Raw genomic sequence first — 24,330 nt, 5'->3', positions numbered from 1 at the left:
AATAATTGTAGCCCACACCTTGAAGTGGCCTTCAGGCCTTGTGTGTCAGGCGACTAGCATCAAAAAACAAAAAAACAAAAAAAACTTAACCATGATTGGTTTGTCCTTCGGATGGGATGTAAAGCCGTAGATCCCGTTTGTTGTGTAAGGCACATAAAAAAAAACCAGTACACTTATAAACATTTTTAGGGGTTTGCACGGGTGTTCCGGACTCAAGCTCTGATGTTTTTGATCAGCAGAGTCTGGGTTTGAATCCAGATTGTGACCTTTGTGTCCTTATGTGGCTGTGTCTGATTTCAGTTATCCCAGCTTTATTCCACAGTGTGATTATATTGGCCTCTAAATGGTTTGGTTTTTTATTTTTCCCTGATTTTTTTTTCAACAGAGGATGAAGGGAAGGCGATCGGCAAACCTTGCTTCCAAAATGGGAAACTCTACCCTCACGGCGACCTATGGGACGTGGATAGTTGTACATCGTGCCTGTGCTCCAATTCCGATATCTCATGTCAAGTTATAGCGTGCGACATACCCATGTGTGTTGGGGAAATTGAATACGGCGATCCAACTTCGTGCTGTCCATATTGCAAAGGTACCAGGAATCAAGAGTGTGATTTCTCAGTTTCATTTTTTATTTGTTAAAAAAAATAAGACCAAATTCATAAAAACATGAATGTAAAACAGTAAAGATTACCCCGGATCGCTGCAGAGTAGGGCTTTTAAAACCAAAGGCATGAAGAACAAAATTGTGGCTGTTTAAAAAACAAGTAAGCTTGGGCGATATCTCAATATAAACGAAAATCGCGATACCATTTCTGAAACGATTACCATATCGTCTTGATTTTTTGTTAATTGAATTATCGGCATATTGTGGTTTTCATGAAGTATCACGATGTCTTCCCTAGTTGAGACGTCTTGCAACCACAACGGGCTGTTTAAAAAAAAAAAAAAGTCCCAGAACCAACCCCAAGGTTCCCCAATTGAAAAAAATAACATCAAAGACTTTAGCCCCCAGTCGGTATCCCACAGACACGTCAGAAGTAACACAATGTATCAATTACCTCCCCTGTGTTGGAGCCTTGTGCGCCGCCTCGCCGCCGAACTGCAGACCACAATGTGATCATATTACAAAAACCACAACCCATCCACAACCGTTTTATGAATGAGAGGTCACCCCATGTGCATTATGATCATAATATGTATAAGTATGATCACAAAATTGTTGTATTCATAGCTTATGATAACTTTAATAATTGTGTTTTACAAATTCCAGAGGCACCCGATTTCTGCGACTACAAGGGAGAGCAGTACTTGGAGGGACAAACGTGGAAGCCCAACTCTTGCCTCGAATGTACCTGCGCTGCTGGTGTGGTTGACTGCGTACCAGAGGTGTGCGAACCACTGACATGCGACGTCTACGTAGAAAATCCAGACACCTGCTGTTTGACCTGCGAGGAAGAAACTGGCCCGCTGAACGTTACAGGTTCGTGGCTGAGCGGATAAGAGCACCGAACTCGAGCTGTAGTGTTTCTGTTCAGCAGAGAGTGGGCTCGAGTCCTGGTCGTGTCATTTGTGCCCCTGAGCAACGCACTTAACTATAATTGCTTCTCTCCACCCATCGGGGTGAATGGGTACCTGTGAGGGCAGAGATGGTTATTGTTATTAATCTTGCCTAGTAGCCCATATTTGTTGCACAGGCTGTTTACTTCTCCCAGGGGGCTGAGTAATAGATGGTTTAAGGAATGAATTAAGACCAATCGATTAGGGGTTATAATGATGGAAGCGCTTCATAAAAAAGAATTTATTGTTATAAATATTATTTCATTTTATCACAGCATGCAAAAGAAAGATCACATTTTCCTTTGTGCCGGTAACTCCTCAAGTCGGGCTATGTCCCGTAGCTTTAGATCCTGAGGGTCTTTCTCTGGATCCTCGCTGTTCTCAAAAGCACAGCCTTCTGCAACAGATCTATCCTCACACTTGTCCCTATTTCGTCTAGATGTCCCCCTAGTGCTTTCAGATCAAACTACCATTGGAACTACTTTTACTTTCACCTGCCAAATCTTATGAAGCCCTTGGCCAGGGCCCAATTTCATAGAGCTGCTTAAGCACAAAATTACGCTTAAGCAAAAAAATCCATGCTTAGTAAAATCAGTATACCGGCCAAGACTCCACTCAATTGTTATGCTAAGTAAACAACAGCTAAGTACCAGACACAAGCAATGTATATGCCATGAAATTTTGGCCAAAACATGTGTAAAATAAGCAAGCTAATTTCGTGCTTAAGCAATTTTTTTGCTTAAGCAGCTCTATGAAATTGGCCCCAGGTCTTGGTTTGGTATTATTATTGTTATTATTTATTGTCATTACAGGCTGCGACTTTGAGGGCGAGACCTACGTCCAGGGAGAGAGGTTCTCCAAAGACCTCTGCATCAATTGTAAATGTGATAAGGGTACAGTGCTGTGCACAAACCAACCTTGCCCGCGCGGAGTGACTTGCCTGGTAGAGCTGGTCACACCGCCTGACCAGTGCTGTCCAGTTTGCCTAGGTAGGAAATCAACTTTAATAAAGCCGCTTGGCTTTTGAAGAAAAATAAATGTTGAATCATTTTCTTTTTCTCAATATATTTCCCTGTGCCGAACATGTCCAACTAAAAAAAAAAAGGTCTTTAAAGGCACTAGATACTTTTGGTAATTGCTCAAAATAATTGTTAGCATAAAAAAAACTTACTTGATTACTCAAAACATAACACATTGTGAGAAACGGCTCCCTCTGATGAAGTAACGTAGTTTTCAAGAAACATAGTTTTCAAGAAAAAATTTGAATTTGATTTCAAGACCTCAGAATTAGATTTTGAGGTCCCGAAATCAAGCATCTTAAAGCACACAACTTCGTGTGACAACTTTTTTGTCTTTTCTTCCATTACCCTTCTTGCAACTTTGACGACCAATTGAGTTCAAATTTTCACAGGGTTGTTATTTTATGTACATGTTGAGATACACCAAGTGAGAAGACTGGTCTGTGACAATTATCAAAGGGCTCCAGTGTCTTTAAAGCACATGTGTCGCATTAGAAAATCAACTAAAGTAATCCGCTTTGCTTTGGAGAATTTTTATTTTTGTGTTTTTGATATGTAATTCTTCTCAATATATTTTCCTGTGCCCAATTTCGACAAACAAAAACAAAACTGTTCTTTAAATCTAATAATTTAAACTGATCCAGTAACACTGCAATGTGTTGAAATGTGTGTTTTGTTCATGTGTTGAAAATAGTTAACCAGAGGTTTTGATTAGTGCTGCTGCTTTGTTTTTGTGATAATGCAGGGAGTGTGTAAAACCTCCAACTGTTAAATCGGCAACCTTCGTCTCATGGGGATTTTTCTGCCCCATTCTCAGAATGTTAAATTTCTGTACGGTCCCAACTCCCTGTTTATAAACAAAAATACCACATTTGTAGCTCTACTGCATCTACTTCTTCAATCGTTTGCATTGCAGATCTGTTCTGCGTCGACCCTACCAGCAACAAAAGAATCCAGAATGGTGAAAGCTACAAGCCGGATCCCTGCTCGACGTGTCTTTGCACAGACGGCTCTCTGTCCTGTTCTTTAACCATCTGCCCGGCGGTAGATCCGACCTGTCAACAAGCTCACACCCCAGAGGGAAAATGCTGTGAAGTTTGCTCCACAGGTAAGGATGTTCACTATCAAGAAATCAAAAATCAGACTTTCATTATATTATAATAATAATAACGCCTTTTATGTAGCGCCTTTTCCTAAGGTTGCAAAGCGCTCAGAGAATGACAAGATAAAACATCGAGAATGAAATCAAAAACCAAGAGGGAAACCACGGCAAGGCAAAGCCTGCAGCATTGAGGCAAAGAAAGTCCAGCAAAAGCCGGTCTCTCTATGACGAGAACGAGCTGGCGAGAGTTGCTTGTTAAGAAATAACGCTTTCAGTGACCCTTTGAACTTGGCAAAAGGTTTAGAACAGAGTTAGAATGTTTGATGGAGTGTGGAATGGAATTCCACATCCTAGGGCCTGCAACTGAAACAAAAGTTTCAACAATATTTTTACCTTGTAATGTCACATAATACAGCTTTGTAGTGCCAGTTGTTGTTTTTTAATATAAGAATTAATGATATGATTGAATTTGGAAATTTAAAATCTCTGATTCCCTCTCTTTGGATACTTAGATCTGGAGCAACAATTGGAGTGCACACCAACGCCTGGCGTGACGTACCCAGACAAGGCCCAGTGGCGACCTAACGACTGCGAGGTGTGCAGCTGCGCCAACGGTAAAGTCCTCTGCGAATCCAAGGAATGCGCTGAACCACTCTGCGCTGAACCAGTCCCTGCTGTTGAAGGGGAATGCTGTGAAACATGCCCAAGTACGTATTTTATAAAAAAAGGTTTTTGTTTTCGAGTTAAGCCCGGTTCGTACTTCATGCGAATGCGACTGCGATACAAATTTTGGCCTCACAAATTTATAACAAATAATTTGCAACAATTGAGATGTGCTTAACCATCTGATGAACATTCCCTGCGAAAACAGCCATGTGACATAAAAATTTGCTTTGCGCAGAAAGTAATGGGCTTGAGTCAGGGGGGAGGGAGGAATATTTTAGTACAAATAAATTGTTTTCATAGAGCTTAAACCATGCAATTTTGGTGGGCCAATAAAAGTTAATTATTACATCTATTCAATTGTTGTGGTATGCTGCTAAGGATTCAATCTGCCCTCTAGCTACTGGGCATGCTCAGTGGTCTAGCGGTAAGACATCTGCTCTAGAGGTGGTGAGGGTTGCAGTTTCGAATCCCATGCAAGTATTATGCCTGAGGGGTGGTGGGTTCAAATTCCATGCAGGTAGTACGCCTGTAGTGTCGCAGGTTTGATTCATATGCATGGTTGGGGGCATGGTTGGCTTGTGCATAAAGCGCTCGCCTCTCACCAAGGTGACCCTGGTTCGATACCCGGCCAGGGCCATATGTGAGTTGACTTGTGTGTCGGTTCACTGCTGTGCCAAAATCAAACGTTTTCGATCACTGGCTGTACTCTGTGGTCATACTAGGTTGATGTGGCTGGCTGCCAAAGGCGCCCTTGCATGCCTGCTTCTCGAACACGTTGTAGCCGCCTCCACTGCAATTCAGCTCTTAGCTGCGAGTTGGGATGATTAGCCTCCCAAATTATTATAATTATATGCCTTTGGGATGGTGGGTTCAAATCCCATGCAAGTTGTATGTCTGTCGATTTTTTCCACAGGACCTGGTGAAACCATGAAGTGCCTTCCATTCGTGTAAAGGTAAAACACCGACAGTCTTAAAATTTTAACTAATGACCACTTATAAGCTTTGAACTGTTTTCTTTTTGAACGAATAGCCGACGAGCCCTGTACCGATCAATTCGGAGAAGTTCATCAAGATGGCGACTCGTGGAAGTCGGTTAACAACCCGTGCGAGACCTGCCAGTGTACCGCTGGGTTGCTGACCTGTGTTCTCCAGTCATGTGACCTCTTGGAATGTGAGGACCAAGTCACCGCCGACGGAGCTTGCTGTCCAACATGTGCTCAAGGTAAAGTGTCACTTGTGGACTTCATTGTTAAAGGGAAGGTACACATTCGGTAATTGTCAAAGACCAGTCTTCTCACTTGCTGTATCTCTACATAAGCATAAAATAACAAGCCTGTAAAAATTTGAGGTAAATTGGTCATCGAAGTTGCGAGAAAATGATTGGAGAAAAAGCGCCCTTGTTGGACGAATTTGTGTGCTTTCAGATAGGAATAAAAGACTTCTAGCTAGAAGTCTTTTATAATTTAAGTGAGAAAATACCTCTTTCTTAAAAACTATGTTACTTCAGAGGGGGTGATTTCCCACAATGTTTTGTACTATCAACAGCTCTCCAATGGTCATTACCAAGTCAGCTTTTGAGTTAATATTTGTTTTGAGTAATTACCAAACGTGTACCTTCCCTTTAAGTAACTTACGACCGTTTCAAACAGGTGCTCTAGAGTCCCGCCGAACCAAATTCTGAATGAAGTACATTAAAAGTTTGACGCCTGAAACAGTTCGGAGTGACTGCACTCGCAAGAGGTCGAAAGATCGACTGTTGAAGTCGTTCATAACGACTCTGGAATGCCTTGGTTTCAGACGTTGATCTTGTCATGAGCCAAACCAATGCAAATATTATGTTGAGTTCGCCTGTCTGAAACCAAAATTTATTTGGTACATAGAGTTGCTCCTTATCTATTTGGTTCTAATCTATTTGGTAACTTTGATAATGGATCAAAAACTCCACAAACTATTAAAGGAACGATACAGAATTGGTAAGAAACAAAAATCGTGAAGATGATCACAGATTTACAAAAAACTTACATGTACGCGGTCTAATGATGATGATAGTTGAAAACATGCCTTGAAATATTTCTGTCTAAAATATGTCATATTTGATGAGAAATAAGTAAACCAACTTCGCATTTGGAGTTTATCGCTCAGTGAGCGTTTTATTCGTTTTTATTTTGGCATCGATGCAATGCAAAATTTGTAATCGGTTTTTCACTATTCTCACGTGACCCAGATGACCGATCGATCTCAAAATATTTACAGGTTTGTCAGTTTATTTATATGGTGGATTACATAAAGTGCTTACGCTGCCAGCAACTGTTTCGTTCGCAAAAACCAATTCTGTAAAATTCTTTTAACTGTTACTATTTCTTTCTGTGTGTATGTACAGAACCCGTAGGAATACCCTGCGAGTTCAAGGGTAATATGTACCAGGAAGGCCAACAGTTCCAGAAGGGTCCATGCACCAATTGTTTCTGCAGTGAAGGCGTGATCAGCTGTACTGAGGTATCCTGCAAGCCATTGACTTGTAGCAATGCCATCCTCAGGGACGGGAAATGCTGCAAGGAGTGCCCAGGTTAGTAACCATAGTTTGAGGATGAGACCACATGGAAGGAAAATGCAAGGGCTGTATGGCCTCCACCATTTGTCCACCAGCAAAACAGCGTAGCTCTAGGGTGCATTTTGGCAGTCTTAATCAATAACCGTTTGGGTCATTGCCCAGTGATTAACCAATAGCCAATTCAACCGAAACAGTGAATGGTTACAACCGCCAAACCGCACCCCTGTACAGGCCTGTTTGCTTCGTTTTTGAAAGGGCAAGGGCACCAAGGATTTTCTTCTTGGTAAAAGGCACCTATTGAGGAAATTTTCTGCTGGAGCATTTCAAGGGCACCAAGGCAATGACCAGGGGCCAGGGATGCAATCGCCCATCGTTGTCACCGTTTATATCAGGCCTGTCTGTAGTTCCCACCAACACGGTCTTAGAATGTTTTTGTTTTTTTGTTTTTTTTACAGCTGAGCCTTGTGTCACAAAGAAGGGCATTTATTCCCATGGTCAGGAGTGGCAGGAGGATGAATGTACAACATGTACCTGCCTGGGTGGAGCCTCCACTTGTACGACCCAGACCTGTCCAGTGTTGAACTGTACTGCACAGGATGTCGAGGGAGCCTGCTGTCCACAGTGTGCTGGTGAGCTCTTTTTCGTTTTCATTTCCTTTTCATTTATTCTGGTTGTGAAGCCAAGGGCTCTCAGAAAAGCGAATTTAATGACTGTACTAGCCAATTACCCAACGGAGAGAAGACAAGGAAGGAAGTTTCAGTTTCAGTGGGAGGGAAAAACCCAGTGAATTATTCAAAGGGAAAACACATGCAGTCAGGCAGGGGCTTACCTAGTCCAGATGTAGCGCTTCCGGCATGATTCGAATCGGGGTCCTAGAGATGGAAGGCGAGGAAAGATACCACCATCTCACGAAATCAAGCATCTGAAAGCACACAACTTGTGTGACAAGGGTGTTTTTTCTTCAACTATTTTCTCGCAACTTCGGTGTCCAATTGAGTTCAAATTTTCACAGGTATTTTTTATGCATATATTGGGATACACCAAGTGAGAAGACTGGTCTTTGACAATGATCAAATGTGTCCAGCCCCTTCAAATTTTAAACTGATTTCTTTTAGTCTTTGACTATTTATTTTGGTTTTTTTTGTTTTTATTTAATAAACTAAAACTGAATTGAATTGAATTCAGTTAATGACCTACACTTAACATTTTGATCTTCCATTTCAGGTGAAACCCCATGTGAATCCGAAGGAAAGACCTACGTCGAAGGACAAACTTGGACGCCAGCAAACCCATGCAAGCTCTGTCAGTGTGACAGCGGCCGCACAGTGTGCACCGAAGTCCAATGTGCGCCCGTCAGCTGTACCAACCCTGTACTAAGGGACGGCGAGTGCTGCAGTTCCTGCGATGGTAAGTTTCCCCAGCGGTCGAAAATTGCCACTAGTCCGCTAGCTCGGGACTACCAGGTTTACAGCCGGGCTACTAATTTTTCCAGTTTTGATAGCCAGGCGAGCTATTGGAAATATAATGCACAAACCAACATCACAAGCAATAATGAACTGTGCTGATGTTATTTAATAAAATGAAACACTTTTCGCGACCTGTTGGTAGTGCTGCGACTCAAAAGGAAATGTGTTTTTCAGGCTACCAAAATCTCATCAGGGCTACTAAAAATTCTGGGTTGCTAGCCCTGCTGACTACCATAATAATTTATAATAATTTATCCATTTATATTGCGCCCATTCCATAAAATGTACACAAGCGCAAAACAAAATAATTATAAAAGTATTAAAAATTTTACAACAGGAAAATATACAGCAATCCAATAAATTGAAAATACAATACAATATATAAGAACCTTACGAAACAATCCGAGGAGTAAAATTGCAAAACAATTAGACAGTAAACCCAAATAAATTAGTAAAGGACACAATGAAAATACACTTTGCAATAATTTCCCACATCTCTCTTCCCAGAACCTGGCTTCTGTGAGATCGACGGACAGCGGTACACCGTGGGGGAGACCTTCAACCCAACACCCTGCAAGAGTTGCCGATGTGGTAAAGATCTAACCCTGATGTGTGATGTAATGGCCTGCGATCTCGCACCGTGTGACATCCCAGTTATCCTAGAGGGAGCCTGCTGCCCGACGTGTAACGGTGAGTTCTTTGGGCCGGACATCTCAGGAAGTGTCATGGCCGAGCGATTAAGAGCACCGACTTCAAACTCTGGTGTTTCTGATCAGCAGAGTGTGGGTTTCAAGTCCCAGTCGAGTTGTGTCGTTAAGCAAGACACTATTGCTTCATCCTTCGGATGGGACGCAAAGGAGTTGGTCCTGTGTGTTGTGTAAAAGAACCCAGTGCAATTATCAAAAAGAGAAGGGGTTCGCCCCGGGTGTTCCTGACTGTATCTGCTGAATGCTCTGTAGCACCTTGTAAACCCTTATAAGGTGCTACCGTAGTTGGGTCTTAGAATTCATAACTTCAATAACCTATTCTTCTGTAACAATGTATAAAACTATACTAAGCACCTTGAGTACCATGTTGGTAGATACGTGCACTTTATAAGCTTTTGATATTATTATTAATATTGCGGTCATTGTGTAGGCTCCCAAGGGTCATATTAAGCCAATATTTTCAATAGATAGAGTCCTCATGAAAGTGGAGAAAATATTACACGTCTCTAAACCTCACAATAATTTGGTGTATTTCAGTGCCATTGTAGTTGATACTCGTTCAGACTGTATTTGAAAGGTATCTCAAAAATTAGGATGATTTCCAGCTTTTCCTTTGAAAAAACAACCTGGCTGACAAGATTCTCACAGTCCACTGCCGAACCTTTCAGTTTGAAACTTATTATTAAAATTTTAAAACTGTAATTTTGATTTCCTCTTTTCAGAGACTGCCAAATTCTGCACCCACGAGAGCACTGTTTACCCCGACGGCTCCAGGTTCTCTCTGGAGAAGTGTTCCTCTTGTGTCTGCGATACTGGAAGCATCTCATGTAACCTCGATGCTTGCCCTACTCTTGACTGCAAGGTGCCCCCAATCTTGAAAGATGGCGATTGTTGCCCGACTTGCCCAGGTACGTTTTGATGAGGACTTGTAGACAATTAAAAAAATTGATGTTCATACTATCATTAAACCTTTGTTATGGTAGCAATTTGTGCATATGTTTCTGATTCTTATTAATTTTCCTGACATTTTACCTGAAAATAGCAGTGCAGAAAAACAACAACCATATTTCCAGTGTCTGGGCGTATGTTGATGATTAGACAGAAATGAACGGTCTCTAAAGGGTTGAGGGAAAACGCAAAAAGAATAGAAATTTGACTTTGTGGAAGTGTCATGGCGGAACCGTTAAGGGCACCGATCAATTTTAAACTCTGGTGTTTCAGAAGACACTTAACCATTTCTTCATCCTTCGGATGGGACGTAAAGCCATTGGTCCTGTGTGGTGTGTAACAACAATGCACTTAATATCGAAAAGGTCTCATAATTCAAATCGTAGTTCCCCACACCTTGCAGGCGCTTTAATAGGGGTGTGCTGAAGCGCTTTTACCCAATTCACACGACGTCATCATCAGAATAATCTTGGAGGCGCCACTTTGGTGGGCAATGTCACTTGGCATTATTCAGTGTAGTGCGCATTTTAGGCGACGCTGCGTTTACACGTAAACTTATTGCCTCCAACAGGGTGCGCATGGCAAGGGGTCAATATAAGAACTGATTATTATATACAAGAACTGAGTATTTTGTCTGATTTGTTATAACAGAGCCCGGACCAGTCTGTACTCTCAAGAATGAGACGTACAAGGAGGGTGAGCGCTGGAGAACCACGGACTGCACCGAGTGCTGGTGCAAGAAGAGCAAGATACGATGTGCTGACATTGCCTGCATGGAGGTATTGGAATGTGACAACCCAATGAAGGTGGAGGGAAAATGCTGTTTGGAATGTGCCGGTGAGATTACTACAGGGATTTTTTGTTCTCTTTTTAACCAGAATTTTTTTTTTTTATCCCCTCCGAAAAGAACAAGATCAAATTATATAAATTTTTTGTTTTATCAGGGATGAGATTGTTCAGACTTTTGGCTGAATTCAGACTTTTTATGTCGGCATGGTGAAGAAAATCAGACAATGTTTTTTTCCACAAATGAAGAAATACTGCTCATTTGTCTACTTCTCTAGTGCTTTGGATACTGTTCCCAAAAGCTCCTTGGAATCTAAAACCCCAGGGGTTACCAAACAGTAGAATTGGCATCATTTCAACATACCTTTGAATTTAAGACTTTTTAAGACTTTTTCGTTAGTAATGACTCTCACCACTGTTTTATACACTGATGTGTATAAGCATTGTTTACTCAGTACTTCCCCGAGCTCTGCTCTGAAAATCACAGGCATATCACTTGGGTGAGATTTGAACCCACAACCCATAGTTGGTGAGCAGTGTCTTACCAACTAGACCTAATTCATAAAAACATAAAGCTAAAATTCCATACAGAACGCCAAATACTGCAGAGGGCTTTTAGAACTAAAGATATATGTTAGCAGGCTTCGGGCTCGCAAGCTTTCGTACTCGCAAGCTTTGGAACGGAATTATAGAGTTGGCAAAGCATCCTAATAAAAACATCACACAAACTTTTTGTTAAGAAACCAACTTTCTATTAAGAAATCAGTTTTTAGTTAAAGAGTCTGGGTATTTTTTTGTAGGCAAATAAAACTAAATGAGGTGCTGTAGTTTTTGAGAAATGAATAATACAAGTCAGAAAAATAATATGCGTCTCAGTGAGACGAAAATTATTTTAGCATGTAAAATTGTTTAGCTTATTTCTCAAAAACTACAGCACCTCATTTAGTTTCTTTTTCTGCGCCTGGACTGTCTTTCTGACAGATATGGCGCACTACAAATATCCATTGTTATTATTATTACTGTACTTTGCCTATTTTAAAACTATCTGATCCTTCTTTCCCTCGTTCAGAGCCTGCCCCAGCTCCGGGCTGCAAGGCTGACACCGGCCTTGCCTACCAAGATGGCGCCAGGTGGTACTCTGATTGCAGCTTCTGCTCCTGTCTGGATACTACCGTATCTTGCGTCACTCCAATCTGCCCACGTCTCACCTGTGAAGATCAAGTCACTCCCGAAGGGGAATGCTGCCCCATCTGTGTTGGTAAGATCCCCAAGGGTTGCGGTATGGTTTATAGATGTTGAGCATAATGTCCAGGGCCTAATTTCATAGTGCTGCTTAACAGTAAGCAAATTTTTGTGCTTACTGTAGCGGAAAAATTTGCTAAGGTACAAGCGTATTTCACAGATTAGCAGAAAAATTAGGCGGCCATATTGTGTTTTCTTCATGGATTTGCATTGTGACGTCATTTGTTTTCGTGCCTTTTCAAGTGCTTACGGTTAGCAGTGCTGTGAAATGGAAATTGCGCAGTAAGCATACATGTACAATCGGCCACTAAGCAGCTCTATGAAATTGGGCCATGGATGCACATGTATCAGTGGTGTTTGTCCATTGAGTGCTTTTAAAACAGTCAACATCAGCTTGTAGATGGATCTGGACGATATTGGGACTGTGATTACAACAGCCCCAAATTACAGTATACAATTGCTGCACGCTATGACGGGGTCCATGGTGAAATGGCACCCGAGGCGAAGCCGAGTCAGTCATTTGCCCCCGAGTGGTACACAACACCTAGGACCCAGTGAAAATCACATAGTGCTGTTTTCAGGAGATGTACATGCTAAAGTATTTTTCGTGACATTATTTTACTCTAACGTTCCTTTAAAACACAGAGGAGTCAATGGCATGTGAAGTGGCTGGCATCATGTTCAATCACAGGGACTACATCCGAATCAATGAGTGCATAGACTGCCTGTGCATCGACGACGCAATCAGCTGCCGCAACTACGTGTGCCCTGTGCCCGAGTGCGACAACGCCGAAAAGGTACCCGGCGAATGCTGCCCTCAATGTCCAGGTGAGTCGGAGATGGATGCGTAACTATAGCCTTGTAGACCCGCAAGCATGGTGTTATATTTTGGAACAACCTTAAAACCAACATAAAGCAATCCCTCATGCTTAAAACGTAACTTCTTAAACATGTATTTACAAAGCCAATAAGTTAACTGCTAAATGTCATTGTAAGCATAATTATTTCACTTAATACAATGTAAACATTTTTTTATCTGGCTGGTCTCATCTGTCAGTTTGTCTTTCTGTCAAGAGTTTCATTTCCTTGTCCAGTCCGAGTCTTTGTCTGTAACAGAGAAAATCTTAAAAACACCAATGCTTCACATTTTCCCCTGCATATTGGTAATAACATGAACAGTCCAAGTGTCTTAAATTTGTAATAATGACAATTCAGTCACTGTTTGTAGGTACATGTATGTAATGCTTAAACTATATTTAATATGTTTGTTTGCTACCAATGTTGGAATAAAACTAAACTCTAATTCTTTTCTCTTTTCTTGTATGAAGAAGATCCTGGTTTCCCCCTACCCAAAGACCTCGCGTGTGTACTCAGCGGTGACAGGTCCTATCCCGACGGCTCATTCTTCGAGCCTAATGACTGCTTGTTTTGTAACTGTGTCCGTCGCTCCACTGTCTGCTACCAGAAGCCCTGCGAGGCTAAGATGTGTGACGAACAGGGAGAGGTTCAGCTGGACGAAGAGTGCTGTACTACATGTAGATGTAAGTGTCAAAGTTCTGAAGGTCATAGTACAATTGTCATGTGAGCAGAAATGTCTTTGCTAAGCAGAAATTTTCATAGTATACTCCTGGTATTAATTAGCATTACAAAGAAAGTGGTATGGTACAATTGTGGTCAGTGGAGTGGTGTAAGGAATGGAACTATTAATTAACAAACAAATGGGGGTGTTCTTATCCGAAACATAAATAAAGGCCCAAATTACTTTATTATCAAATTATCCAATAGTTAAAGGCACTAGACACCTTTGGTAAATGTCAAAGACCAGTCTTTTCACTTGGTGTATCCCAACATAATCATAAAAATAACAAGCCTGTGAAAATTTGAGCTCAATTGGTCATCGAAGTTGCGAGAAAATGATGAAAGAAAAAACACCCTTGTTGGACGAATTTGTGTGATTTCAGATAGGATTAAAAAACTTCTGGCTAGAAGTCTTTTATTATTTTAGTGAGAAATTACCTCTTTCTCAAAATCCTTATGCTACTTCAGAGGGAGCCGTTTCATACAATGTTGTATACTATCAACAGCTTTCCGATGCTCGTTACCAAGGCAGTTTTTAAGTTAATATTTGTTTTGAGTAATTACCAAACGCGTACCTTCCCTTTATGAATCTACAATAAACACACACAAAAATCAATGGCCCAGTACCTTTAATTTGATTGTCCACAGCTGATGTCAAACAGTGCGTTGTTGACGGTACGACCTATAGCCACGAAGACAGATGGCGAGTCGGTGACTGCAAGGAATGCTTCTGTAAGAATGGTGTTGTGGTCTGCTCAGATCTCATCTGCCCTGTCACCAACTGCACTGAACCCATTAAGGTGGAGGGAACTTGCTGCGGCACCTGCCCAGGTATGGAAGCCAATACTGAAAAAAATAGCCTTGTGAAGCCTGGCTCCTCTCTCCTGTGAATTCCAATGCGACAGAATATTGGCGTCACAAATTCGCAACAAATAATTCAAAAGAGTTTAGCTCAACTTCTCCAAATTCTTGTAGCTAAAACGGCGCTGTGACGTCAGTATTTGCATTGCATTCCTACTCACAGGAAGAGTGAACCAGTCTAATAGATTAAAAAAGGGCTGTAGTGGTAGCAGTTACCGACTAACTAATGACATACAAAACTGCAGGAGCTTTCAGATGAAGTTCTACGAAAGCTCATGCATGCATTTTTGGGGTAAAAATTCAACAATGTTGTTTGTTATCCTCAATCCTGTATTTCACCTGTAACTGATTGCAATACATGTAATATGTATGTATTACTTTTGGTTTTACCCTTACACTGATATGTGCTAGCACTGATTTCTGCGAGCAAAATCAAAGGCATATTACCCGGATGGGATTCGAACAAACGACCCTTGCAATTCTAGAGCAGACCAACTAGACCAACGAGATAGCCCGGTGGCTGGAGGAAGTTTGAATCCTATACTTTAGCAGTGGGTACCGCACCCGAGTAATATGCCTGTGATCTTTTTTGCAGAACTCTGGGAGGTACTGAGTATTCAGTACTACACACATCGATGTAACGGTACAACCAAAATTTATGTTTATTATCCCAGATGCAAATTTAACTTCTATTCGGCAATAATATTTTATGGTTCAAAATCAAATCTTCCCTTGCCAGATACACCCATCGGCGAGGTGTGTGACGTTGAGGGAATGTCATACTCTAACGGCCAACAGTGGCGCAAGAACAAATGCACAGTATGCTCATGCGACGAGGGTAATGTAAAATGCACAGCCGATCAGTGCCCACAATTGGACTGTGAATACCCAATAGCCGTGAAGGGGAAATGCTGCCGTGTATGTCCAGGTGAGTTTATCTTTATAATAATAATAATAATAATAATAATAATAATAATAATAATAATAATAATAATAATAATAATAATAATAATAATAATAATAATAATAATAATAATAATAATAATAATAATAATAATAATAATAATAATAGTCATGGAATTGGTTAAAGAGTGGAGAACTAAAGAAGGAAACAGAGGGCTTGATTACTGCGGCGCAAGACCAGTCTCTAAGGACAAATGTAATGAAGGCAAGGATAGAGAAAGCAAACGTCTCTCCTATGTGTAGAATGTGCAATAAAGCAGAGGAGACTGTATTTCATATTGTTAGCGAATGCAGTAAGATGGCCCAAACGGAGTACAAAGGAAGACATGACAAGCTGGCCAAGGTGATTCACTGGGATCTGTGTAAGAAGTATGGTGTCAAAGTGCTTGCGAAATGGTACGAACATGTTCCGGAAAAAGTTGTAGAGACCGACCAGGTCAAGATCCTTTGGGACTTTAACATTCAGACCGATCATGTTATACCACATAGGCGTCCGGATGTTGTGCTATTAGATAAGACGAAGAAGATGTGTCATCTCATTGACATAGCTGTGCCAGGTGATATAAGGGTAGCTTCGAAGGAGATGGAAAAGATCGAGAAGTACCAGGACCTGGCTAGGGAACTTCGTAAGATTTGGCAGGTAAAGGTAAAAGTAGTCCCCATGGTGGTTGGAGCACTTGGCACCATTCCCAAAGCACTGGTGAAACATCTAGATGAAATAGGGACAAATGTGAGGGTAGATCTGTTACAGAAGGCAGCGCTTTTGGGAACAGCGAGGATCCTGAGAAAGACTCTTGAGATCTAAGGCTACGGGACGTAGCCCGACTCGAGGAGTTACCGGCACAAAGGAATATGACATCTTTCTTTTGCATGCTGTGATAAAATGAAATAATAATAATAATAATAATAATAATAATAATAATAATAATAATAATAATAATAATAATAATAATAATAATAATAATAATAGAAATAATAATAATAATAATAATAATAATAATAATAAAACCATTCTTATATAGCGCATATCACCGTGAGGTCCCTATGCGATGTAAAAGGAAATCAACAATTATTGTACAAAGTAAACAAATATGTTTTTAACCGGGTTTTGAATTGTTCTGATGTCTCAGCCTGTTTGACAACCTCTGGAAGACTGTTCCATAACTGAACTGCTGCATATTGAAAAGAGCGGGAACCGTACGACTTGGTTTTGATAACAGGGGGAGTCAGCAGGGATTTATTTGAAGATCGCAGATTTCTGGTTGTTTTGTACTAAACTTAACTTCAACTTATCATCTTGTTTAAATCAATTCATCTTGTTAACTGTCATAAACTTTTTTTATGAACGATTGCCTAAAATCACACAGCCGCATGGCCACTTTAAGACAATTAACTGGGCTATCGACACAAATCAACTGCCACCAGCACCAGGGGCACGCTGCCACCTACTTCTCGGGCTGAAACAGGGTTACCCCTTTACAGTCCGTAAGAATGTAGGCTTGGGTATCATCCACTAGGATGCCTGGGTGGTAGAGCAGACTGCACTACTTTCCCAACTATTTAGAAGGCAAAAAGGGTACAAAAATGTGATGAAATCAGTGAACGGCGATTGCACGATTTCATTGATTGACACTAGTTATGGTGTCTGATGCAAGGGGTCTATTGTTTTCTAGTGAGAAGAATGAAACTGGAGATGTTTCTGGATTAGCAGCTTTGACTATGGCTGCGTCTGTTGCTAAGGTTGTTGCCATGGGCATCCAATACTTCAAATTAGGAGGAGTGTTGGCTCTGAAAAGAGCTGGTCTTGACGTTTCAAACAGTATACTCTGCTTGTTGTCTTCAGAAGAAAAAAATAAGAGATTTTACACATGGTTGAACCCACACGTTTACTATTTGTAGTTAAATCTGATCTTATTGTCCACACCATGCAAAGCTTCAAACACCACTTAGATTTTCATTATTATGATTACAATGTTTGTGTGTGTGTAGTGGATGCCAAACCCTGCGAGATCGACGGCAAGACGTACAAGAATGGTGAGCGCTTCCGTGACGCGGGATGTCTGGAATGTGTCTGTGATGACGGAGTCAAGACCTGTAACCAGAAGAACTGCCCTGTCGCTAAATGTAGGACCGGCAATCCGTTGACTGTGGAGGGTGAATGCTGCGAACAATGCCCAGGTAAGATGGCTTGGTGTTCTCAGAAGCTTCCTAATTCTGTTTTGTTTGTTTAAATATTTTTGTATGAAGAGTCGCTGATCATATGACTCTAATGAAAAAGGAAACTTAAGGCGGGGCCTAAAAAGACCGTTGATAATGTATTCAAATTTTTAAAACTATTCATTTTTAAGCCTAGTTCATGAATCCTACCTGATCTATTTCGTGCAATCAACCAATGCAAACGGGTGTTTTCCGTCAGTTATTATACAATTGAATGTTTTCATCGTCAAACTTTAGAAGACTTTTTAAATAAGCAGCTAGTATTGGGACGTTAAACTGGTTAGGCCCTTACCGCTTAACCATAAAAAGACATTGACATCCAATTCCAAATTTCCGGCCAAACGAAAATGACAGAGCCCTTATTAGCAGCTATGAATTTGCTGGCATGTTTTACAATTCATTCAATGTACTTCCGGTTCTGGACATGAAGAGGTTTTACGTTTAAGCCTGATTCATACTTTAAATAAATTCAAAGCAAATTTTTACATAACACACAATCAGCACTCACTGTTTCATCCAAATAGATGTATGCAAGAAAATTGTACACCAACACCGATTTTTATACAATTTTGTTGTTATTATTTCAGGCGACGTTGGTCGTTCCTGCGAGATGAACGGTTTGAAGTATTCCAACGGGCAGCAGTGGGCACAGGACGACTGCACCGTGTGTAAATGCAAACAGGGACAGGTTGAGTGTGACTTCAAGGCTTGCCCGCGGTTGGAATGCGCTGACCCCATCCTACTGGAGGGAGAATGCTGCCAGAAATGCCCAGGTAAAAGAAGAATACAGGAGTGATTTGAAGTTTGTGTATAATTTCAAAGATGTTCAATGGCAGAACAATATCTAGTTGTTACCTTATAGGACATCTTCTTCTTACATATTAAGTTAAAGCCATTCGACCCTTTTGGTAAACAGTATTGACCAAAGCCCACACTTCGTGTATCACAACTTCTATATAAAATAACAAACCTGTGAAAATTTAGGCTCAATCGGTCATCGGAGTCGGGAGAAAATAACGGGAAAACCCACCCTTGTATCCGCACGTTTCGCCGTGTCATGACATGTGTTTAAAATAAATCCGTAACTCTCGATATCGAGAATTGATATTGTTTTACTGTTTTCTCAAAAAGTAAAGCATTTCATGGAATAATATTTCAAGAGAAGTCTTTCACCACTACCTTCTGTAAACCCTGTAAGTTATTTGTGAATCTGTGAACTTTTTTTTTTTTTTCCTGTACCGAAAGGGTCCAATGGCTTTAAAACAAATTTATAAAAATATTAACATAACTCACAAAAAAAAAGATTTTTTTTATAAACTAAAACTAAAACTAACCAGAACCAAAAATTCATATTGCTCCCTTTTTAAGCCGAAAATGTTGCTTTAAAAAAGTGAAAATTAGCGTGATAGATTTACTAGTCATAGATGGTACATGTGGCCTGCTGGACTCAATTTCATAAACCCTTTAATCACACAAAAAATTTGCCAAGCACAAACAAATCTTGCTTTGCTAAAACAGGGTCTGAGCAAAAACATATAGTATACATACTTTGTTTCAAATTCATGTTTTGCTTACATGTAGCAAGGAGAATTGCTGCCCAGTATTTTTTGATTAACAGCTTTATGAAACTTGTCCATAGTATCTGAAAATTTGCTTTGTCGAACATGCTCACAGGCCTTGACTTTCATCTTTGAGCGGGCAAGGCCATTTTCGTTTTGCAAAGGGCACTTCCATTGGCAAATCCGCAAGTCTAATGGACACTTTTGAAGGGGCACCAAGGCCAAGACTAGGGGCACCGCAAGCTAAGGACTCCGCGACCTCTGTGTAATTCCAGGCATGTGCTCATACAGTAACAACTAATGAGTTGTGTTTGAAATTGGGCGCACAAGGATGAGATTTTTCAGACTTTTATCTGAATTCAGACTTTTTATGGCGGCCCTGATGAAGAAAATCAGACATTATTTTTGTCCACATTCAAAGAAATCCGTTTCTTTGGTCTTCTTGTCTTGTGCTGCGGATAATGTTCCCGAAAGCTCCTTGGAATCTTTTAATCATAGGGTTACTATGAAATGCCATCATTTAAACTTACCTTAGAGTTTGAATCCCAGTTTCAAACCTTTTTGTTACAACTGACTCTCACCCCTGGCACATCACTTTTCAGATCCTCCAGACATTCCAAATGAAACAATTATTTGGTTTATCCTAAAATTTTAATCTTTGTTTTTGACTCCATTCTTAAGAGGACCTGATACCTTGCGATGTCGACGGAGAGATGACACCAGCCGGTCAGATCTGGCGTTCAGGAGAGACAGCAGAAGGAGTGACAGCAGAATCATGTGAGAGATGCACCTGCAAGAAGGGCGAGACAAGCTGTGTGGTGGAGGACTGCCCGACACCAGCATGCGAAGAGCCTCTGGTATCTGAGGATGGGTGCTGCACCACGTGCCCCGGTGAGTAAGATCTCAACAGCTGTGACAGCATTAGTAGGATTTAAAGGCAGTGGACACTATTGGTAATTACTCAAAATAATTATTAGCATAAAACCTTACTTGGTAACGAGTAATGGAGAGAGGTTGATAGTATAAAAACGTTGTGAGAAACGGCTCCCTCTGAAGTGACGTAGTTTTCGAGAAAGAAGTCATTTTCCACGAATTTGATTTCAAGACCTCAGATTTAGAATTTGAGGTCTCGAAATCAAGCATCTGAAAGCACACAACTTTGTGCGACAACGGTGTTTTTACTTTCATTACTATCTCTCAACTTCGATGACCGATTGAGCTCAAATTTTCACAGGTTTGTTATTTTATGCATATGTTGAGATACAGCAAGTGAGAAGACTAGTCTTTGATAATTACCAATAGTGTCCATTGTCTTTAAAGGGAACGTATACGTTGTGGTAAGGTGGTAAAAAACCAGAAGCCTACAGCAGCTTAAGATAGTATAAAGCATTTTGAGAAACTTTTCACTTCGAAGTAATGTGGTTATGTAAAAAATAAATAAGTTTTTTTGCTCCAAAATTTGAATCTGAGAAGCGTTGCAACTCGCTTCTCAGATTGTGTGTTCGTAACCTCAAACAATTACATTTTACTATTGTCTTTCAATGTATTGCATTGACCATATTCAAAGTTGCATTATTTTTCAGTCGGGAAAAACGTCTGGCTGAAACGTCAGGCCATTAACTATTTTTTTTGCATTCATAGCAGTTTGGGTTGGTTTTTGGTTGGTTAGCAGTTTGCAACCGCTAATTCTATTTTTTCCTTTAAAATTTGTACTACATTTCACAGGCACAACACTACAAAAATAAATATACAAAGTAATAAATAAATAAAAAAGTATTGTATCTCTAAAACTTTTCTCTCATAATTCTTCTCACACTAGAAAAACCATTCTGTAAGTTCCGTGGCTACGAGTTCGCCCAGGGACAGACGTGGAAGAAAGACGACTGCACCACCTGCCAGTGCGTTGATGGAGCCACCATCTGCGATCCTGAGATTTGCTCAGAGCCCGAATGCACAGAGTTTGTCATGATCGAAGGTGAATGCTGCCCTCGTTGCCAAGGTGAGGTTTTACAGAAACAGCCTGTCAAACAATCCTTATGTTTTGTTCAGTGAAGGGGATAGAAAAGGAACATGAGAAAATTATAAGTGATCTTATTCTTTATTGAAATGCATTACATCGGGGTTTTTATTTAGGAGGGGGTTGGTAACAGGCAAACAGAAAAAATCATTTATGAGTTGTATGGATTTCATAAAACAGCTTTTGTACATTTTAAAGCTCCTGGTGTATCTAGTCTATTGATGCAGAGTGGCCTTAAAAGTATTTGTTTGGCAAAAAGAAACAACTACATGTACTATCTATAAAGTAAAACGCTTATTTGTTGATTTTAATTTGTTTTTCTTAATTTTTGTATGCTTTTTTTTTTTCATTTAATGACCTTGTGATCATTACGGATGTGAAATTGCAGTATAGTCACCTTATAGTGACCGTTTATGTCACCGTGGTCAAGTGGTAAGACTGCAGAACTTGCAATCACAAGGTTGTGGGTTCAAATTCTACCAATACCCTTGTGTGAGTTTGCCGAGTTACCTTGACCGGAAAATTATCTAAACAAACAACGACATAGGACTGAGCCGATGAAATGAAAAACCATATAATTAATGACTAACATTTGATCCACCCACACAGAGGACTCTATGCCATGTTCGGACGGTGAGACTAATTACGAACACGGTACGAGCTGGAAGGCCACAGAGTGCAGTCAATGCAGCTGCGATAACGGTAACATCGCCTGCACGTTACAGACCTGCCCTGTAGTCACATGCGACGCTCCGATCCAAGAGCCTGGTGAATGCTGCGAAAAGTGCCCTGGTAAGTTCACTTATTTTCTCTTAAATATTCAGAAGTTTTTTGTTTTTTCTTAAACGCTGTGTGTGGATGTTTTTTTAAAGACACTTAACACCTTTGGTAATTGTCAAAGACCCGTCTTCTCACTTGGTGTATCTCAACATGTGCATAACATAACAAACCTGTAAAAATTTGAACTCAATTGGTCGTCGAAGGTGCCCTTGTCACAGGAAGTTGTGTGCTTTCAGATGCTTGATTTCGGACCCCCAAATCTAGTTCCGAGGACTCAAAATCAAATTCAAATATTTTAGTGGAAACTTACTTCTTTCTCAAAAACTATGTTACTTCCAAGGGAGCCGTTTCTTACAATGTTTTATAATATCAACAACTTTCCATTGCTTGTTACCAAGTAAGTTTTTATGCTAACAATTATTTTGAGTAATTACCAATAGTGTCCATTGTCTTTAACACCACTGTTTATTCCTGTGGATTGTAGGTGACCCCAAGACCTGCGATACACCAAAGGGGGTGCTTAACAGTGGAGAGACCTACAAAGATGGAGTTTGCACGACGTGTACCTGTGTGGACGGAGAGAGCAAATGCCAAGAGGAGAACTGTCCCATCCTGACATGCGCCAATTCACGCAAGGTAGAAGGAGAATGCTGCAGGAAGTGCCCAAGTAAGTTGCTGTTGTTATTATTGGGTTTATTTTCTTTCTGCATGAATGATATTTTGCTCTTGGAAAACAGCAAGAAAATCTGATCAAGTACAAAGGCTGGCCTACAACATGGTATGTGCTTTTATAAGACTTTTCAGGCTATTTAAAACACAATTTTTGCAGAGGGCCAAAAATCAGATTAAAGTATGAGGATCATCATGCCTGTTTCAGTGAGTAGCAGTGATATAGATACCAATGCAGAGCAGAAATGTCAGTTTATGTGCCTTTTTGGGGCTGTAACCTGTTCCTGCTTAGCAATAATTTTCTTAGCTAAGTGATTGTTGTGCTTACAAGCTTTATAAACTTGGGCCCAGATTCAAGCAACTTATAAATAAGTTAATACTAAACTTGTGGGAACAAACATTTGCAAATCTCTTTTATGGAGGTGTTGGCTCTGAAACCACACCGGCTTTTTTCAGAGCCAACACCATTTGTTAATTTAGTTGCTTCTTATTTTCACACCATGCAAAGCTTCAAACATCACTCGAATTGCATTTATTTTCTGTTTCCTTTCCTGGACAGCTGATACTCTTCCCTGCTTGGTTGAGGGAATCTCCTACAAGCACAAAGAGGAATGGAAGCCCAGTTCCTGCATCTACTGCAGCTGTGCCAACGGAACAGTGGACTGCGCTGAGCATACGTGTCCAGAGCCTGAGTGCAACGAGCCAATGGTCATTACTGATCCAGAGACCAATGAGGAGCAATGCTGCAGGGTGTGCCCCGGTACGTAGTTAAGACTCTCATAATCCTTTTCGCAAATACCCATTGCGCAAGCGCTATCTGTTGAATGAGATGCATGCTAGCTGGTCAAAGGTCTATATGAGGTACCCCATCTTAGCCAAACTTCCAAAACGTGGGTCCAGGATGCCCCCGGCCCCCACAGTTCTGAAACAATCCTGCAGAAAATCCTGATGTTTTAAAATGTAACACCTTTATACAGGAGTTGTCCCCGGCCCTGTGTGCAAACAAGACGACAAGACTTACTCCAACAAAGAGGAATGGCGTGTGGACGATTGCACCACGTGCACCTGTAACGACAGCATAGTGAAGTGTAGCAGCCAGAGTTGTCCTGTTGCTGAGTGCACTGAGGGTGAGCCCATGAAGCAGGCAGGAAAATGCTGCAAGGTGTGCCCAGGTAAAGTCATCTATGTTTTTTTTTTTTTTTTTTTTTTTTTTGGCTTTTTTACCTTGAGTCCATTTGGTTGAATAAGTAGTTTGCATCAGTTAAGCGCCATCTTTGGGCTAGATAGATCAGTTGGGAGAGCACTGGCACGTTAAACCAGAGGTTGTTGTTTCAAATCCCGCTCCAGTAAATTTTTTCCTTTTTTTAACCCAAAATCATTTTAGAAATTTACCCATTCAGTTTCCTAGGTGGTTTATAACTTGCTACATTCTCAGACATAATCACAACTTACTCGGTATAATTTCATTTAACCCTTTACCTGTACACTGTTTACTTGATGAAGTTTTTGTGGAAAAAATAAAATAGGCAAATCACTCACATGGGATTCCAAAACCCACGACCTTTGCATTGCTAGAGTAGATGTTTTACCACTAGACCACAATGTGTGTTAGCAATGGGTACCGCAACAACTCAATAGCTGA

At 40.7% G+C, this 24,330-nt stretch overlaps 1 protein-coding gene across 3 annotated transcripts in view; it reads left to right on the top strand.

Moving 5' to 3' along the window:
* Positions 1–24,330, top strand: part of LOC139934471 (uncharacterized) — a 75,060-nt gene that overhangs the window by 18,578 nt on the left and 32,152 nt on the right. For 2 of the 3 annotated variants that reach the window (XM_071928719.1, XM_071928717.1), the window contains 25 exons: positions 386–589; positions 1,271–1,480; positions 2,370–2,546; positions 3,493–3,684; positions 4,191–4,385; positions 5,375–5,566; positions 6,725–6,910; positions 7,351–7,524; positions 8,120–8,302; positions 8,869–9,051; positions 9,791–9,976; positions 10,668–10,853; positions 11,872–12,060; positions 12,690–12,872; positions 13,373–13,585; positions 14,271–14,453; positions 15,223–15,411; positions 17,436–17,624; positions 18,251–18,436; positions 19,904–20,113; positions 21,042–21,221; positions 21,849–22,031; positions 22,504–22,686; positions 23,248–23,448; positions 23,666–23,860. In XM_071928719.1, coding sequence (XP_071784820.1) covers positions 386–589; positions 1,271–1,480; positions 2,370–2,546; positions 3,493–3,684; positions 4,191–4,385; positions 5,375–5,566; positions 6,725–6,910; positions 7,351–7,524; positions 8,120–8,302; positions 8,869–9,051; positions 9,791–9,976; positions 10,668–10,853; positions 11,872–12,060; positions 12,690–12,872; positions 13,373–13,585; positions 14,271–14,453; positions 15,223–15,411; positions 17,436–17,624; positions 18,251–18,436; positions 19,904–20,113; positions 21,042–21,221; positions 21,849–22,031; positions 22,504–22,686; positions 23,248–23,448; positions 23,666–23,860 — 4,752 coding nt within the window. The remainder of the gene's footprint in view (positions 1–385; positions 590–1,270; positions 1,481–2,369; positions 2,547–3,492; positions 3,685–4,190; positions 4,386–5,374; positions 5,567–6,724; positions 6,911–7,350; positions 7,525–8,119; positions 8,303–8,868; positions 9,052–9,790; positions 9,977–10,667; positions 10,854–11,871; positions 12,061–12,689; positions 12,873–13,372; positions 13,586–14,270; positions 14,454–15,222; positions 15,412–17,435; positions 17,625–18,250; positions 18,437–19,903; positions 20,114–21,041; positions 21,222–21,848; positions 22,032–22,503; positions 22,687–23,247; positions 23,449–23,665; positions 23,861–24,330) is intronic. The other variant, XM_071928718.1, reaches the window with a different exon arrangement.

The sequence above is a fragment of the Asterias amurensis genome, chromosome 3, assembly GCF_032118995.1.
Source record: "Asterias amurensis chromosome 3, ASM3211899v1".
Lineage (NCBI taxonomy): Eukaryota > Metazoa > Echinodermata > Asteroidea > Forcipulatida > Asteriidae > Asterias > Asterias amurensis.
This window is presented reverse-complemented; position numbering and strand designations above follow the sequence as displayed.